The sequence below is a fragment of the Heloderma suspectum genome, chromosome 16, assembly GCF_057233095.1.
Source record: "Heloderma suspectum isolate Gila_16-S chromosome 16, 16-S_ref, whole genome shotgun sequence".
NCBI classification, from domain to species: Eukaryota; Metazoa; Chordata; class Lepidosauria; order Squamata; family Helodermatidae; genus Heloderma; species Heloderma suspectum.
In genome coordinates, this window is record NC_139473.1 from 17557764 (window position 1) to 17575438 (window position 17675).

Consider the following 17675-nt stretch of genomic DNA (forward strand, 5'->3'; position numbering starts at 1 on the left):
TTTTCTGCCCAGCGCTCCAGCCTATAAAGATCCCTTTGAATTTTGTTCCTGTCTTACAGGGTATTAGCTACCCCACCCAGATGAACTTCACTCCCTCTCTGCAAGAGGACAACCCTGTACAGGCAAGGCCTCAGAGGACGATTGCTCAGGCCTGTTTGGACATGGGGCACACTGACTCCCCTGCCCTTGTTCAGATCCACCCCCCTGTACTTCCTCTTGCCCCTGTTGACTTCATAGATGGTGAGCCTGTATGCTCTAGTTTACAATGTACTGTACAGCACCTCATAGTTTTAGGCTGAGTAAATGAAATAGGATCATTTTGATGCATGACAGCTTTTCCCCACCTGGCCCCCTCCAGAGGTTTCAGCCTACAACTCCCATCATTCAAGGAACACCTAATTACTTTGAATGAGTTCAAATCTCCAGGGCCAGATGAACTGCATCCTAGAATAATAAAGGAACTGGCAGAAGAACTCTCAGAACCGCTGTCCATTCTCTTTGAGCAATCATGGAGGACGGGGGAAGTGCCAGATGACTGGAGGAGGGCTAATATGGCCCCTATCTTCAAAAAGGGCAAAAAGGAGGAACCTGGAAACTACAGACCAGTCAGTCTGACATCAATCCCTGGGGAAATTCTGGAGCAGGTTATAAAGCAATCCATCTGTAAACACCCTGAAAGCAATGCAGTGATGACTCGAAGCCAACATGGACTTGTCAAGAATAAATCCTGCCAGACGAACCTAGGGATGTACGAAACACCTACCTGGCTCCGCACCGGGCAATCCGCAGTAGGGGGGAGGTGCTCCGTCCCTCCCCCCGGAATCCTCGATGGAGGGGGGGGAGGCGATCCGGTCCACCCCCCCAGAATCCTGCCCGGCCAGCTCTGCTCCGCGGCCAACCTGCGGAGCCGCCGGCCAGCTCCGGCCGCCCACAGCCAGACATCCGGCCACTGGGCAGCCCTGCAGGGACACAAATGGCAGCTGTCATAGCCACCGCCATTTGCGTCCCTGTATTGAGCCATGATAGGCTACATAAATATTTACGTAGCCTATCACGGCAGGGGGGAAAACCCCAGCATACACAAATGGCGGTAGACGCCGACACTTGCGTACGCTGGGTTTTTTTCCCCCTGCCGTGATAGGCTACGTAAATACTTACGTAGCCTATCAGGGCCTCCACAGGGACACAAATGGCGTCCCTGCGTTAGCCGTGATAGGCTACGTAAGTATTTATGTAGCCTATCACGGCTATGAAGACGAAGTGAATGGCAGCCGCAGGACAGCCGCCATTTGCAAAGCAGCGCAGATGGGAGCAGGTAAGTGCTCTGTTTCGTGCACCTTTCGTGGGGTGGGGGTGGCGGGGACTTCGTCCTGCGCACCTTTCGTGGGGTGGGGGCTTCGTTCCGCGACAGATTTCGGGGGGCCGAATGTGCTGGCATTCAGCGTCACCGAGATCCGTCGTGGAATTTTCTGACATCCCTAGACGAATCTGATCTCATTTTTTGATCAAGTAACCTCCCTTGTGGACCATGGGAATGCTGTAGACATCATATACCTCGACTTCAGCAAGCTTTCGACAAAGTGCCCCGTGATATCCTGATGAGCAAACTAGCTCAAAGTAGGGTTGGCGGAGAATTTCTCCCCAAAACTTCGGGGGCCGAGCGCCAACGTGTTCGGCCCCCCGAAGAAGTTTCGGGGAGAAATTATCCGCACCCCCCCTGCCCCCCGCACCCCCCCCCCGGGACGGGACTTACCTTTCCTGAATGTCCCACCAGGCGGCGGGTCCCGGCGGCAGTTCGTTGGGTCTTCATCAGGGGCGGGGGTGGCAGCCGATCTTTCAACCGGCTGCCGCCGCCGCCATTCCAATAAAAGTTTTAAAAAAAACACCCCCGTGATAGGCTACGTGACGATTAACGTAGCCTATCACGGCTAGATTTGCAAAGTCAGCCGTGATAGGCTACGTAAATCATCACGTAGCCTATCACGGGTGACTTAAAAAAACAAAAAAAGCACGTACGGCTAATGGCAGCCCCCATAGGGAGCCACCATTCATGTTCCTTATTTGGTCACTGTAGTCTACGTAAAGATTACGTAGACTACGGTGAAAATAAGGGCAATGCTATTTGCGTTGCCCTTATTTTCGCCGTAGTCTACGTAAAGATTTACGTAGACTACAGCGACCAAATAAGGAACGCGAATGGCGGTTCCCTATGGGGGCTGCCATTTGCGTACGCACTTCTTTTTTTTTTAAGTCACCCGTGATAGGCTACGTGACAATTTACGTAGCCTATCACGGCTGACTTTGCAGATCTAGCCGTGATAGGCTACGTTAATCGTCACGTAGCCTATCACGGGGGCGTTTTGTTTGTTTTTTTACTTTTTATTTCGCGGCCGGGCGAGGCTTGGCGCCTCCCCCCCGGCCTGAATTTCGGCCGGGCGAGGCGGGAAGCCTCCCCCGCCCCGACCTGAACTTCGGGGGGAGAGCAGCAAACCGCCTCCCCCCCACCGCGAAAAGCAGGGCTCAGTCCTGGGCCCAGTGCTCTTCAACATTTTTATGAATGACTTGGAGGAGGAGGTGCAGGGAATGCTGATCAAATTTGCAGATGACACAAAATTGGTCGAGATAGCTAATACTGTGGAAGACAGAAACAAAATTCAAAGTGATCTGGATAGACTGGAGCGCTGGGCAGAAAACCACAGAATGACATTTAATAGGGATAAATGCCAAGTTCTGCACCTAGGAAAAAGAAACCAAATGCACAGTTACAAGATGGGGATACGTGGCTCAACAACACTACAAGCGAGAAGGATCTTGGAATTGTTGTCAATCACAAGCTGAATATGAGCCAATAATGTGATGTGGCTGCAAAAAAGGCAAATGCTATTTTGGGCTGCATTAATAGAAGCATAGCTTCCAAATCCCGGGAAGTAGTAGTTCTCCTCTACTCAGCACTGGTTAGGCCTCATCTTGAGTACTGTGTCCAGTTCTGGGTGCTGCACTTTAAGAAGGATGCAGACAAGCTGGAGACGGTTCAGAGGAGAGCAACAAAGATGATCAGGGGACTGGAAACAAAGCCCTGTGAAAAGAGACTGAAAGAACTGGGCCTGTTTAGCCTTGAGAAGAGAAGACTGAGGGGAGATATGATAGTGCTCTTCAAGTCCTTGAAAAGTGGTCCCAGAGAGGAAGGCCCAGATCTCTTCTCAATCATCCCAGAGTGCAGGACGCGGAAGAATGGGCTCAAGTCACAGGAAGCCAGATTTCGGCTGAACATCAGGAAAAACTTTCTGACTGTTAGAGCAATACGACAATGAAACCAATTCCCTGGGGAGGTGGTGGGCTCTCCCACGCTGGAGGCGTTCAAGACGAGGCTGGACAGCCATCTGTCAGAGATGCTCTGACTTGGATTCCTGTACTGAGCAGGGGGTTGGACTCAATGGCCTTGTAGGCCCCTTCCAACCCTACTATTCTATGATTCTATGATCCCTGAGCACTGCCCATGCTGTCTGGGGCTGATGGAACCTGATGTCCAACCCATCTGGAGGGACCCAGGTTGGGGAAGGCTGATGTACAAACTAGAGAATTTAAGTGTGGCGGCTGGCATTCAAATCCCATCTTCCACTGCTATGGCCTTTGCTGGGTGGGAACGTAAATGCAGAACATGCTCTGCCCTCCATCCCCTCCATCTGTCTATCTAATACTATCAATGTGCAGAGCACCTTGTAAAGCACGGTAGGACAGGTCTCTGCCCCTAGGAGCTTACACTTTAAAATTCAACACAAGCGAAAGGAGGGGGGATGGAGATGGGGGTAAACAGGGGGACAATATGCATTCATTTCAGTTAAATACACTTAGGCTTACAGTAGGGTATAGGGACTAAGGGATTGCGCCAAAGGATTCATGGGAAGGTGGCATCATGCAGATGTCCTGGGAGGAAGTTTCAAGCGATATGGGGCAGTAAGGGGAAAAGGCAGCATCGTTTGAGGGAGCAGATCTTCAGACAGGTGAGAGCAACAGAGCTGGGTGAGCAAAGGTCAAGCGACAGATGTATCGGGAACCCTTAACCATTCCAACCGTTTCTTGAAAAGCTGCCTTACTTTGGCTTCAAGGGTGTTCAGCCTCTCCGTCATATCCGTGAGTCTCGTGCAATTCATACATTCTAGGAGAGAAAACCATTGATTGACTTATTAAAACAAATAAACAACATCCCGAAGTGTTCGTCATGATTTTATCTCGTTTCATTGATTACAGATCTGGGAAAGCTGGACAAGAAATAAGCAGCACATGTGGCGAACAAGAGAGCATTCGGAGGGGAAACATTTCAGCATCTCTGCCAGTCAGGCCACCATTTTATTGCGTTGACCTCAGTTCCCTCTATGAAATACATTAAAATATTGGTCGTGATGTCTATTGATCTTCAACGCAAGGAGCATCAATTTCTTTCACTGGATTGGGCTGCGAGATTCTCAGCCGCATTAGCAAATAATGCTGCCCTGTATGTCATGTTCACGTCTATAGCTGTGAAATGAAAACATGTCATGCCCTGACTGGAGGAGTCCTCCTCTGAGGAGGAGCGAGAGGCCCCAGAAGCCCAGGGCGCCCCGCTGCCCCCAGCCCCACAGGAGTCTGAACCCTCGGGGGAAGTGGCTACAGGGCCATGCTCATCAGGAGAAAGGGGCTCTCCCTCTGAGGCAGAGGCTGGGCCGCCCCCTGACCCCCGGGAGCGTCATCTCCTCAAGAGGCAGGCTAGCAGGGCTCCTGGGCAAAGGAGTGCTCACCTGCAGAAGAGGTCTCCTCAGGAGAAAGGGGCTCCTCAGGGGCTCCTCCTCTGATTGCTACAGCTGAGCTCTGGGTGGGGTCTGGCTGGCTTTGGGCTTACAAGCCTTCACCGGCAACCCAGCCAGGGTGGGAACAACTTGGTCCATCCAGCCTCGGCCGTGTGCCTTGCCTCCTGAATTGTGCCCTGTGTCTGATGCTCTGTTGCCTGGCCGTTGGGACTGCTCACCGATCCTGCTTCTGGACTGCGCAACGTACCTGCCTGATATGCGATGTTTGACCTCTTGCTTGTTATCTCGACTAGAATCATAGAAACATAGAATCATAGAACACTAGGGTTGGAAGGGGTCTACAAGACCCTCGGGTCCAACCCCTGCTCAAAGCAGGAGCCCAAGTCAAAGCATCCCTGACAGGTGGCTGTCCAGCAGCCCCATCTTGAATGCCTCCAGGGTGGGAGAGCCCACCACTTCCCTAGGGAATGGGTTGCATTGTCGCATTGCTCTAACAGTCAGGACATTTTTCCTGATGTTCAGCCAGAATCTGGCTTCCTGTAACTGGAGCCCATTCTTCCGTGTCCTGCACTCTGGGATGATCGAGAAGAAATCCTGGCCTTCCTCTCTGGGACAACCTTGCAAGGACTTGAAGAGCGCTCTCCTATCTCCCCTCAGTCTCCTCTTCTCCTGGCTAAACATGCCCAGTCCTTTCAGTCTCTCCTCACAGGGCTTTGTTTCCAGTCCCCTGATCATCCTTGTTGCCCTCCTCTGAACCCTCTCCAGCTTGTCTGCATCCTTCTTCAAGTGTGGTGCCCAGAACTGGACACAGTACTCCAGATGAGGCCTAACCAGGGCTGAGGAGAGGGGGGCTAGGACTTCCCGTGATTTGGAAGCTGTGCTTCTATTAATGCAGCCCAAAATATACTCCTGCTGCTGCCTGATCCTTGTTGCCTGCCTGACTCTGCCTGGATTTTGACCATGTACAAATCTGTCTCTCTGCCCTTTATATAAAAAATTCAAGGACATAGTTTGGAAATGTTACCTAATGTGAGCAGGGCCCCCGGATTTTGCAGGGCCCTTGAGCAGGATGCCCCCCAGGGCCCCCTCCCTCCGTGAGCCTCCCTTCGCACCACCATTGTCAACAGCTGCTCTTCCTCCCTCTCCTCTTTCTCATCATTGCTGCCATTTGCTTGCTGGACAGATGAAGAGCAGGTAGGCCGTGGCATCTTCAGGTTGCAATGGGGCAAAAGAGGAGCAGTTCCAAGGGGCTCTTGTCAGTGGGCCCCTGCTGGGGTGTGGGCCCTGGGCAGATACCCAGCCAGGCCCACATGGGTGTGAGGTCTTCTCAGAGATGAAAAGGTGAGATCTAGCAGCTGCCTTCGTTAGCTGCCATGAGCACAATTTTTCAGCGGAAAGGAGGCGTATAAATTAAATACATAATAAATACAACAGTCCACCACCACGAAATACCGATATTTTGATTTCCCCTGCCCCAATCTACATTGATGGCATATTTGACATATTTAATCATTGACTAGTTCCTCCTGACTCCACAATCTTAATGCTTCAGTCGAACAGCACCTGCCAAATAACATATCCTACCACGAGCGTCACGCAGCCCTGGGTAGTGTTTTGTTCGAGAAAACATGTTTGCTGTATCGGTTTTCTGTGCATTTCCGAAGTTTCCTCACAGAAAGAGAGACCAAAAGACAAGTGCCTTGAAAGCACGACCTTCACACCAAAAAATGAGAAACGCAAATTTGGGAAATTGCAAACATTTCTCAAGAGCTGCTCTCCTGCTTGCATTTGGGGTTGCAAACGGGACATGTTCACATGATTTGCAAACAGGAACAAAGTTCTTGTACAACCCTAGATTTCACGACATGGGGGCTTGTTGCAATGGAAATGTAACCAATGGAACCCACTCCCTAGGGAGGTGGTGGGCTCCCCCACACTGGAGGCATTCAAGACGAGGCTGGACAGCCACCTGTCAGGGATGCTCTGACCTGGATTCCTGCATTGAGCAGGGGGTTGGACTCGATGGCCTTGTAGGCCCCTTCCAACCCTACTATTCTATGATTCTATGAAAGCCTTTGGATTCAAAGCTAACGGGTTCTTGAGTTCAGCTCCAGGACAACAGAAATGTATATTAAAGGCTTCCTTTGGGTGTGTGGGTTTTGGGTTTTTTTTTTTACATGTCTTAGCATCTTGTACATAGCTTGGCTCGGGGCGGGGGGGAGACAAGTGACGTGTTTGATCTTGTATTCCAGAGGGTACAAGGAAGATCAAAGGCATGGCCAAAATATAGCTTCTCTTTTCCATGCTTTAAATCCCCAGCCAACTAACCTCACCTTCCTTAAGTCACAGAGTTTGGACACCTGTCAGCCATTAGGTGGCCAAGGAACTGTCTTACTGTTGTAAAATAAGGTGGCAATTTTACTTAAGTATTTATTTATTTAGTACATTCCTAATCTGCCCAATAACTAATGTTCTCTGAGCAAATTTTGTCATCCTGCCTCCACTATGAGGACACAAATAAACCCTATCAGCGGATGCTGGTGGCACCAAAGTCAGTGGGCCGGTGAATCCGCTCCAGGTTTCAGTCAGAACCAGTCAGAACTTTAAAGGGCCTATCCAAGGTGGACTCTGGGTTTCAGAGTTCGGAAGCAGATTCACCTGGAGCAGATTCACCTCCCCACTGATTTTAGCGTCCACTGAACCCTATGTCGTATTCACCATAGGCATGCTATTTCATGGAGTGCCTCTCCCCCTGTGACCTCTGCCCACCCTTTAAGATCATGGTGGTATAGTGGTTAGAGCAGCATTCCCCAACCTGGTGTCCTTCAGATGTTTTGGACTACAACTCCCAGCATTCCCAGCAACAAAATGAATAAATAAAATTCCTGGCCACACTTGCAGGGGCCGATGGGAATTGAAGTTGTTACCACCAGAGGGCACCAGGTTAAGGAAGGTTGGGTTCGAGTGTTGGACTTCAAATGGGGAGTCACAATGCTGGGTAACCTTGGACCAGTCACTACTTCTCAGGAGAGGTTGGAAGGAGGGGAAGGGGCTGTGTACACCATCCCGAGCTCCTTGGGGGGAAAGCTGGATAAAAAGAAATAATAAAAATATGCATTGGAGTCAATTTGTTGTTGTTGTTGTTCAGTCATTCAGTCGTGTCCGACTCTTCGTGACCCCGTGGACCATAGCAAGCCAGGCCTTCCTGTCCTGCGCGCTCTCTCCCGGAGTGTGCTCAAGTTCATGTTCATTGCATCGGTGATGCTATCTAGCCATCTCATCCTCTGCCGTTCCCTTCTCCTTTTGCCTTCAGTCTTTCCCAGCATCAGGGTCTTTTCCAGGGAGTTTTCTCTTCGCATTAGGTGGCCAAAATATTTCAGTTTCAGCTTCAGTATCTGTCCTTCCAATGAGCACTCAGGGTTGATTTCCTTTAGGATGGACTGATTTGACCTCCTTGCAGTCCAGGGGACTCGTAAGAGTCTTCTCCAGCACCACAGTTCGAAAGCATCGATTCTTCGGCGCTCAGCCTTCCTTATAGTCCAGCTCTCACAGCCATACATTACTACTGGGAAAACCATAGCTTTGATTAGACGGACCTTTGTCGGCAAGGTGATGTCTCTGCTTCTTACTATGCTGTCTAGGTTGGCCATAGCTTTCCTCCCAAGGAGCAAGCGTCTTTTTAATTTCATGGCTACAGTCACCGTCTGCGGTGATCTTGGAGCCCAAGAAGTAAAATCTGTCACTGCTTCCATTTCTTCCCCTTCTATATGCCAGGAAGTGATGCCATGATCTGGAGCCGCTAGGTGGCAGCATTGACAAAGCATCAACGCGAAGTGTCTCCTCTCGGGAAAAGGACATTCGAAGCGACAGCAGCAGATCCCCAACGAGTTCATAGGTAAGGGATTGAGTCCAGCATCACGCAGTGCTGCAGTTTGGACAGGCTAAAAAACTGAGTTTGTCTGTAAGAGAGAAGAAATGTTCCCAAGGAAGTTGGGTGTACGTTTTCAATGCGGGATCTGGACCTGTGGGTGCTCATTGTGAACGGGGAAAGCACCGTTATCAGAGGCACATTTGGCGGACGAGAGCAGGCATTCCTGGAGACTGTTCCCGGGCTCTGGAACTCCCTGTCCTACTACCAGCAGGCAATAATGTTTGTATTCAGATGTTCAGCCCTTCAGCTAAAGTGCCAGTTGCTGAAATAAGTTTTAGCTGCTGGGTGTTGTGTCTATTTCTTTTCTCTTTTTTAGCGTGCTTTTAACTTATTTGATTTTATGTTCTGATCAGAGTTTTGTATTTTATTTCATATTTTATTGCTGTTAGCGTCACCATTTGTGATGGAAAGGCGGGATATAAATTCAATAATTAATTCATTAAACCAGTTGAGATTTGCACCTAGTTCTAACTGAGGTGGCCAGCCTGTATTTGGGCTGTACTACTTCAGACTCCAGGTGGGGGCTTGCATGACTGGATGCTTTCTATTCAGATAATTCCCCGCACATTGAAAACTAGCATGTCAGGGAGAAGAGCGCTTCTTCTTAAGATGCTAGCTTGCTATGTGCGGGGATTTTTTTAAAAGTGTATGGAGGAGCATTCCAGCATGTTGAGCCTGCACATGCTGCCTGAAGTGGTACAAAGAAGACACAGGTTTACTGGCTCAGAAAGAACTACGCCAGGGAACTAAGCCAGAGTCTCCATTGACATTGTTCAGTCTCAGCATATGGCCTTCTCTCTGTCCCATCAGCCAGGACAGCTAGACTGGTGGGGACAAGGGAGAGGGCCTTCTCTGTGGCAGCCCCCACTCTGTGGAACTCCCTCCCTAGGGAACGCCGCCATGCCCCCTCTTTAACGAGCTTCTGCCGCGCATTAAAAATGTGGTTGTTCAGGCAGGCATTTGGGATGGGTTAGGGTATTTTAGAAAATGTTTTTACTGTAGACTTTTATTGTTTTAAACTGTTTTATTATATACTTTGTACATCGCCCAGAGTGGCTGGGTGACCAGCCAGATGGGCGATTAATAAATAAAATAATAAATAAAATACTCTTGCTAGATGGGCTGGAAAGCCTGTCTAGTGAAAACCAGGAGATCGGAGGATGGGGAGGCAAAGAGTGCCTCCGCCATTTCTCCCACCCTGCCGGCTTCAGCCTGGCCGGGCGTAGGAAAGTCGGAAGCCTCTGAGTTTGGGGGCTTCTGAGCAGCGAGGGTGCAACCAATAGGACTGCACCCTTACAGAATCCATTGGCTGCTGTGGGAGCTGTGGTGCAATACAAGAACATGGAGAAAAAGAAGTGCTGGCAGCATCCATTTTTTGACCCGAAAATCAGTTTTCTTGAAAGGGGGAACATGGGCCATTTTTTGAAAAATTCAGTTGCTCTGGGGGTTTCATGTCAACAATTTTAGCACAGTGGAAATGCAGTGCAACGCTAAAGAGCATGTGAGTATAACCCTCCAACTGCCTCCCCAGCATTTCATTTTATCAAAGGAAGGGTGGCTTCCACATATCAATCCCCACCCAACTACTAAAATTATGCCTTTCACTAACACTTCAGTGTATGTAGTCTCATGCTATTGTTAATTCCCCATAAATCTATTACTGTATTTGAAACGTTGCTTCAGCAGTAGAAGTCCCGCCTGCCATGCAGAAGCCCAGGGTTCAATTCTTGGCCGAAATTGTTGCTACTCCGTCACCAGAAAATGTGCAGCCAGGCACAAAATGTGCAGCCCCAAAAGAATATTTGTGGAGTTCAGCATTCAAGGAATGCAACGGTTGTATCACTGCATGAGACTAGCAATGTATGTAGTCTCATGCGATCGTTATTTCCCCATAAAACTATTATTGTACTTAAAATGTTGCTTCAGCGGTAGAAGTCTGGCCTGCTGTGAAGGGTCCTGGGGTTCAATTCTTGTCCAATACCCCTGAAATTCTAGCCTCGTTGCTACTCCGTCACCAGAACATGTGCAGCCGAGCACAAAATGTGCAGCTCTAAAAGAATATTTGTGCAGCTAAACAGTCAAGTAATGCACAGGTTGTATCATGTGAGCTGATGTCAAAAGTGGCTGATAACAGTGTGGAAAATAAAGTGAGTATCCAGGCTCCCTTAGAAGCTTAAACCCATTTCTACACCACCACCCAGACCAAAGGCACTCCTGGCAGACTTCATTACTACTCTACAGCAGGGGTACCCACCCTTTCAGCCCCGAGGCCCACACCGGGCGGTGCTAGGAGGGGTCAGACACTCACACAAACATGCATGCGCACACAAATCCGCACACAAACACAGAGGCTACACGCTTGGGTAGTAAGGGGGTTCCATATTTATCTCTGATGTCTGATGAAAGATTGGAGATAAGGGATTTCTACACTAGCACTAGCAAGAAAACCCCAGGCATTCCTGCACTAATGCTAACAAGGGATTCATAGAATCATAGAATAGTAGGGTTGGAAGGGGTCTACAAGGCTACTGAGTCCAACCCCTACTCAATGCAGGAATCCAAGTCAGAGCATCCCTGACAGATGGCTGTCCAGCCTCGTCTCAAATGCCTCCAGTGTGGGAGAGCCCACCACCTCCCCAGATAATTGGTTCCATTGCCATATTGCTCTAATCATCAGGAAGTTTTTCCTGATGTTCAGCCGGAATCTGGCTTCCTGTCACTTGAGCCCATGATTCCGTGTCCTGCACTCTGGGATGATCGAGAAGAGATCCTGGCCTTCCTCTCTGGGACAACCTTTCAAGTACTATGCCAGATTCCTATGTTTCCTGAGATTCCTATGGCAGTACTAGTAAGGGAATCTCTTCCTTGTCTCCAGCCTCCCACGGAGGTCACTAGAAATAGCTTGGCGGCCCACATGCAGAACATGGACTGCACTTTTCACACCCTGCTCTGAAGAGTGTTCCCCAAAGTTTCCAAGATGGAAAAAAAATCATTCTAGAACAGCCTTTTCCAACATGGCACTCTCCAGATGTCTTGGACTACAACTCACATCATCCCCAGCCAACAGACCCAGCTGGCTGGTGGTGATTGGAGTCATAGTCCAAGACATCTGGACGGTGCCAGATTGGGGAAGGGTATTCTAGAACATGGGGAACCTTTTCCCAAATTTCTTGGCCACCTTTCATGGCAGAAGCCCTCTCAAGGTAGCTCACTGCAACAGAATAGGACACCGTCAGTGTTATAATACAGCCAGCGATGCCGAAAATATCCAGAACTTTTTAAAGATCGCTGTACTGTGTTTGTGCAATTGTGTTCCCCCACCACTACCTCTTGTTCTTCGGTGTTTGTTTTTAGATCTCTTGATCCAAATAACATCTTGTTGGAGTTCATGAAGTCTTTGGAGTGAAGCTCAATTATAACACACTGAATTATACCACGCTTCTTTATAACACGCGTCTGCACTCGTGGTGTCAAAATCTCAGCACAGATTCCCATATCTCCTCTGTGTAGGCTTCGAAATGTCATGAAACGTGATGCTAAGCAACAAAGCATATGCGCGTGCATACAAGGAAAATGCACAGCTGTGTTGTGGCTGAATGTGCTATGCACGTGGTACAGTCACATACCACTGAGCAACTCCCCAGCCCCAGCCCGAAAAGTTCCGGTGGACACCCGCAGTCCCAGATAGCTGCGATGACAATATTCACAAATGACAGGCACATAATACGAATTTCCACTGCTCGTAATACTTCTTTTTATTACAAGCCGGGCACCCTTATTCTGAAATTCTTATTCTGTGAGTAATTAGTAATGAGACATATTGGGAGCATTTGCAGCTGTATAGTCAGCATTCATCAGCCCTGGCCAGCAATTGCTTTAACCTCTTACTTGTTCTCAATGAAAGAAACTATCCCTCTTGCTTGATAGCTACAGACCTGGTTCACGCGACATCAGCCATGGTGGGTTGTCATGTCATGCAAACTCAGTGGTGTTTCTGCAGGATGGCTTACCCTGAGAACCCATGTTATAAGGGGCTGTCCACACAACACGCTAACCCACACTCAGTGGTTGAGTGTGGGTTGTTTTGAACCGTGGGTTGTTTGTTCAACCGCGGGTTAGTGTATTGTCTGAACACAGCATGTTTCCCGCAGGGTGGGTTATCATTTGTCTGAATGCAGCCAGGGTGGCATGATAACCATGCAGTGAGGCTTGTTAACCACCCTGATCATCCCGACAACAGACCATGGGTACTCAAGGTTGTTTGAGAAAATAAGCCACACTGCATGGTTAACAAGCTGTATTCAGACAACACAATAACCCATGGTTCAACAAACAACCCACAGTTCAAAACAACCCACACTAAACCACTCGGTGTGAGTTAGCATCTTGTATAAACAGCTTCTTGACGCCAATGGTGGTTTGCTGTGTCGGCAAAGTCGCAGGGCGGTTTTGTCATGGGTTGCTGGGAACAGCTAGAAAGCCACCCAGCCAGAGTGGAAAAAATCCCTGCCACTCCTCACAGTCTCGCTCACGCCACCGCCATCCTCCCTCATCCCTTCTCAGCATCTTCCACCCTGTGCCCCTAAAAATTGTGAAGGAAGGACACCAGAGGACATCTGTGCCTGCAGTGTTGCAGTCACTGCCCTTTTAATGCCCCCATTTGCGTAGATGGAATACTTATGGAAAAGTACGAGCAGCCGCACTAAATTGGGTGAGTGCTGGGGCTTGCAGACTGGCACTTGGGGGGGGGGGGGTGAGCTGGCAATTTGTCACTGGGCTTCAAGCCCCAACCAGGCGCCCGAACCATCCCTAAGTAAATATCCCCACTGATTAGGGCCTGGCTTCCCCAGGTGCTTCCAGGTGGAGGATGTCTGCTGCTACCAATCAGAAGGCGCCATGCAGCTATTCCATCTTTTTCTCCTTAACAGATTTTCTGCAGTAAGAAAAAGGATGGAAGACACAGTGGGAAAACACGGGAGGGTTACAAGTGGAAGGCATCTGGACCCCATACAATTCTGTGAATGAGGCAGGCCAAGGGGACGATAACAGCCCCGCCTGGAAGCATCCGTTGCCTTGGCTGGTTCTGCCTGCAATTCCAACGGTCGCCACCATCCTGTATTCATTCGGTTGGTTGGTTGGTTGGTTGTATAATAACCATTTTCAAAGCGAAGGGAAAATGCTAAATAAAAGGAAAAACCAGCACAGCAGCACAATCTGACACCTGTATCTTGCATCGTCTTGGGCAGCCTTCCGCAACCTGGGGCCCTCCAGATGTGCTGGACTACAACTGGCTGGGGGATGCTGCGGTTCGTAGTCCAACCTGTCTGGAGGGCACCAGGTTAGAGAAGGCTGCTGTTGGACAATGGGCTTCTAGAGTGGCCAGCAAAGTGGCCACCACTTTGGATGGTTTTCAAAGGGGATTGGACAAATTCATGGGGGAGAAGGCTATCAATGGCTACTAGGAAGTCTTTCACACAGCGCACAGTTAAACTATGGAATTCGCTACCACAGAATGTAGTGATGGCCACCCATTTGGGTGGCTTTAGAAGGGGGTTGGGCAAAATCCTGGAGAAGACTATCAGTGGCTACTAGAGGCCACAGGCCTTTGATACTGGAGGCTAGGTGCTACCTCCAGTATCAAAGGCAGGATGCCCATGTGCACCAGTGGCTGGGGAACATGGGCGGGAGGACACCGTTCCACTCGTATCCTGCTTGTGGGTTCCTGGTCAACAGCTGGTTAGGTGGACCCTGCGTCTGATCCAGGACAGCTCTTCTTACATTCTTTTGTTCTTATATATATTATAATTATTGTAATCCAGGTTTATTATAATCCAGTGATTTGCCATTATTTGCGGGCTTACACCTATGTGAAGTGGAATTATTTACTATTCTCTGAAACCAGATTATGCTACAGCATGATCTCAGAGGCAAGCAGAAGACATCATAATGCTGTCAGTGCTGGGCCATGGTGAGCAACCTGAGGTGAGCCGGCAGTTAGGAGCCTGGAGCCACTGGACCAGCAAAAAGGGCCAAAGAGCAAGTGAGCATGAAAGAATAATCAAGGATACGCTAGAATGCATCTGCTCAGGAAAACCATGTAGCTTAAGTGAGGCTCAGCTGGAACAGGAAGGCCTTTTATACTACTTCCTGCCCAGGAGGATCCAATGGGCAACCTGGATGGGCGGAGTCAGAGGGTACGTCACTCAGAAGCCGTCTCCATTCAGTGAGCTGTTCAGTGTTTCACCGTATGGGGCACCCACACATGGATCCAACCACTGAACCCACAAGAGGCATCTTCTGTCTAGGACATGGTCACCCTTTGTGCTAACGGCCTATGTAGAACAGTTGGGCACAATCCACCAGGAAGTTCTTTTATGCACATCCCATTTAGGCAAGTGGGGCATGCAGGCGGAATCACAGAATCACAGAATCGTAGGGTTGGAAGGGGCCTGCAAGACCCTCGAGTCCAGCCCCCTGCTCAGTGCAGGAGTCCAAGTCAGAGCATCCCTGACAGGTGGCTGTCCAGCCTCGTCTTGAATGCCTCCAGGGTGGGAGAGCCCACCGCCTCCCCAGGGCCGTAGCTCAGCAACAGAGCCCCTGCTTTGCATGCAGCAGGCCCCAGGTTCAATCCCCATCATCTCCAAGCAGGGCTTGGAAAGAATCCTGCCCGAAACCCTGGAGACCGGCTGCCACTCCGTGCTGACAATACTGGGCTAGATGGACCAAGGGTCTGTCTCGGTAGAGGGCAGCTTCCTGCTCCTAGATTTGAAATAGGCAGTTAGCACTCACTTCCATGAGAGTTGGGCTGGGGCTAAAAACATACAGCAGAATGAGGTGGAATGGTAGAGTGGACAGTACCACTTCAGACAACGGGGGGGGGGGATTCCACTTTCAAATACACCCCCCATGTAAAAACAATGAGGGGGCTCCACTTTCAAATGCTCCCCCCCATGTAAAAACAACGGGGGGGTTCACTTTCAAATGCTCCCCCGCCCCATGTAAAAACAACGGGGGGGGTCCACTTTCAAATGCTCCCCCTCATGTAAAAAAAACAGGGGGGATTCCACTTTCAAATGCTCCCCCGCCCCAGGTAAAAACAACAGGGGGGGATTCCACTTTCAAATGCTCCCCTGCCCCATGTAAAAACAACAGGGGGGGATTCCACTTTCAAATGCTCCCCCGTCCCATGTAAAAACAACAGGGGGGGATTCCACTTTCAAATGCTCCCCCGTCCCATGTACAAACAACAGGGGGGGATTCCACTTTCAAATGCTCCCCCGTCCCATGTACAAACAACAGGGGGGGATTCCACTTTCAAATACTCCTCCGTCCCATGTAAAAACAACAAAACAAAATTAGGAATGAGTGGCTATCCTGTGTCCCTTTCCTTTAATGCAGGGATGTGGATCATGTGTGGAATCCCATGAAGGTGGCTCTTTGTTGGGTTTTATCCATGTGTGCGCACACATTGGTAATGTGGCAGAGGGAGGGGGGAATGACATGAATGAACCATGCATGCACAGCACCCTCTATAAAATGTGGAAACTTAAGAAAAAAACACACACAAAACGAACAATGGAGGATTGCTAATGCATCAGTTCCACTGTGGAACCCAAACTAAGTAATTTGGAATGCAAGATCTGGGGAGAAACGTGGATGAAGAGAATTTCAGAAATAAAGAAGGAGAGACAGACTATGCTCACATGTCATTTTAAGCCAGGAATCTTGGTTTATTTAACTACAATGTGTATACACTGTGTGCTTGTTCACACAACCCTTCACTCCCATGAGTGGGTAAACAAGCCAGGCATCAATAGCTTAGTGCTACATCTGAACCCAGGATTATGGTTTGTTATGGTTTATTGCACCCAAAGAAGCCAGGAATCATAAGCCAACCACAAACTCTGGTTTAGAGTTGGCTTCTGATCCTGGCTTGTTTGGGCTGAAGAAACCATAGTCCCAAGTTCAGATGTAGTGCTAAGCGATCAGTGCCTGGTTTGCCTACCCTCTCACGGAAGCAGGAGATTAAGTGTGGGAGCTACATACACCAACATGCAGCTTGTGGTTTAATAAGCCAGGATCCTTTCCTTAAAGTGACATGCAGACATGGCCTCCTGCAAGTGGAAAACCAGCACTTCAGGGAGAGGCATACTACTCCAGCTCTTTGCTTGCTGTCTCGGTTTTCTACTTGCAGGGATTTTTAAAATGTAGGAAGGCAGTCAAAAATGTTACCCCTAACCAGAAATCCGATGCCATCCATTCAGCTACCTCATTCCTCTTTATGTGTAGACCAGTCTTCAGGATAGAGGACTTCCCAGAGGGTTCCTGATGCTCTTGGCCATTTGATGATGTCTGAACAGCCTCCATCAAACCCCAAACAGCACGACTCAAGGGAGTTCCTCAAGCAGTTATACGATCGACAGTTTCTGGCTCCTTTCTGCCCGTCTGCTTATCGTGGATGATGATAATTGTTGCAGTTCCCACATGGCCCCCACGTGCCTCATTTTGCAGGAGAGCAGTTAAAGCTTACCAATTTGAGAGAGAGGCGGATAAACGTCTTCTCTGCGGCAACAAATTGTTCTCAAGTGGTCTGGCCCTTGCACCTCTGCAATGCTAAAGCGTCGAGTCCCATCCACCTCAGTGGGCCTGCTCAAGAGTAAAACAGCTTATGCACACATGATGGCTGGCGTTGGATTTCTGCTTAGCCCGCTCTTTTTTGCAAGGGTGGCAAAAGACAGACATCCAAGAATGCGCTTCTCTATCCCCAGATGTGCCGTTGCTTCCTTCACAAAACCCCTCTGTGTTTTTGGGTAGCTCATCTGCTTAACAGATGTGCGGCTTCCAGAGCTCCCAAGGTTTTCACTTACAACAAATCCGCAGATGTTAATCGAGGTACAAAGCCTCTTCCTAAGCAACCCTTTACCTCCCCTGGAAATCCCTTGTGCTTCCTGATTAGCTCT

At 49.4% G+C, this 17675-nt stretch overlaps 1 protein-coding gene across 3 annotated transcripts in view; it reads right to left on the bottom strand.

Moving 5' to 3' along the window:
• Positions 1–17675, bottom strand: part of COL26A1 (collagen type XXVI alpha 1 chain) — a 211875-nt gene that overhangs the window by 45888 nt on the left and 148312 nt on the right. For all 3 annotated transcript variants that reach the window (XM_084823050.1, XM_084823048.1, XM_084823049.1), the window contains exon 4: positions 4095–4156. In XM_084823050.1, the coding sequence (XP_084679176.1) occupies positions 4095–4156 (62 nt within the window). The remainder of the gene's footprint in view (positions 1–4094; positions 4157–17675) is intronic.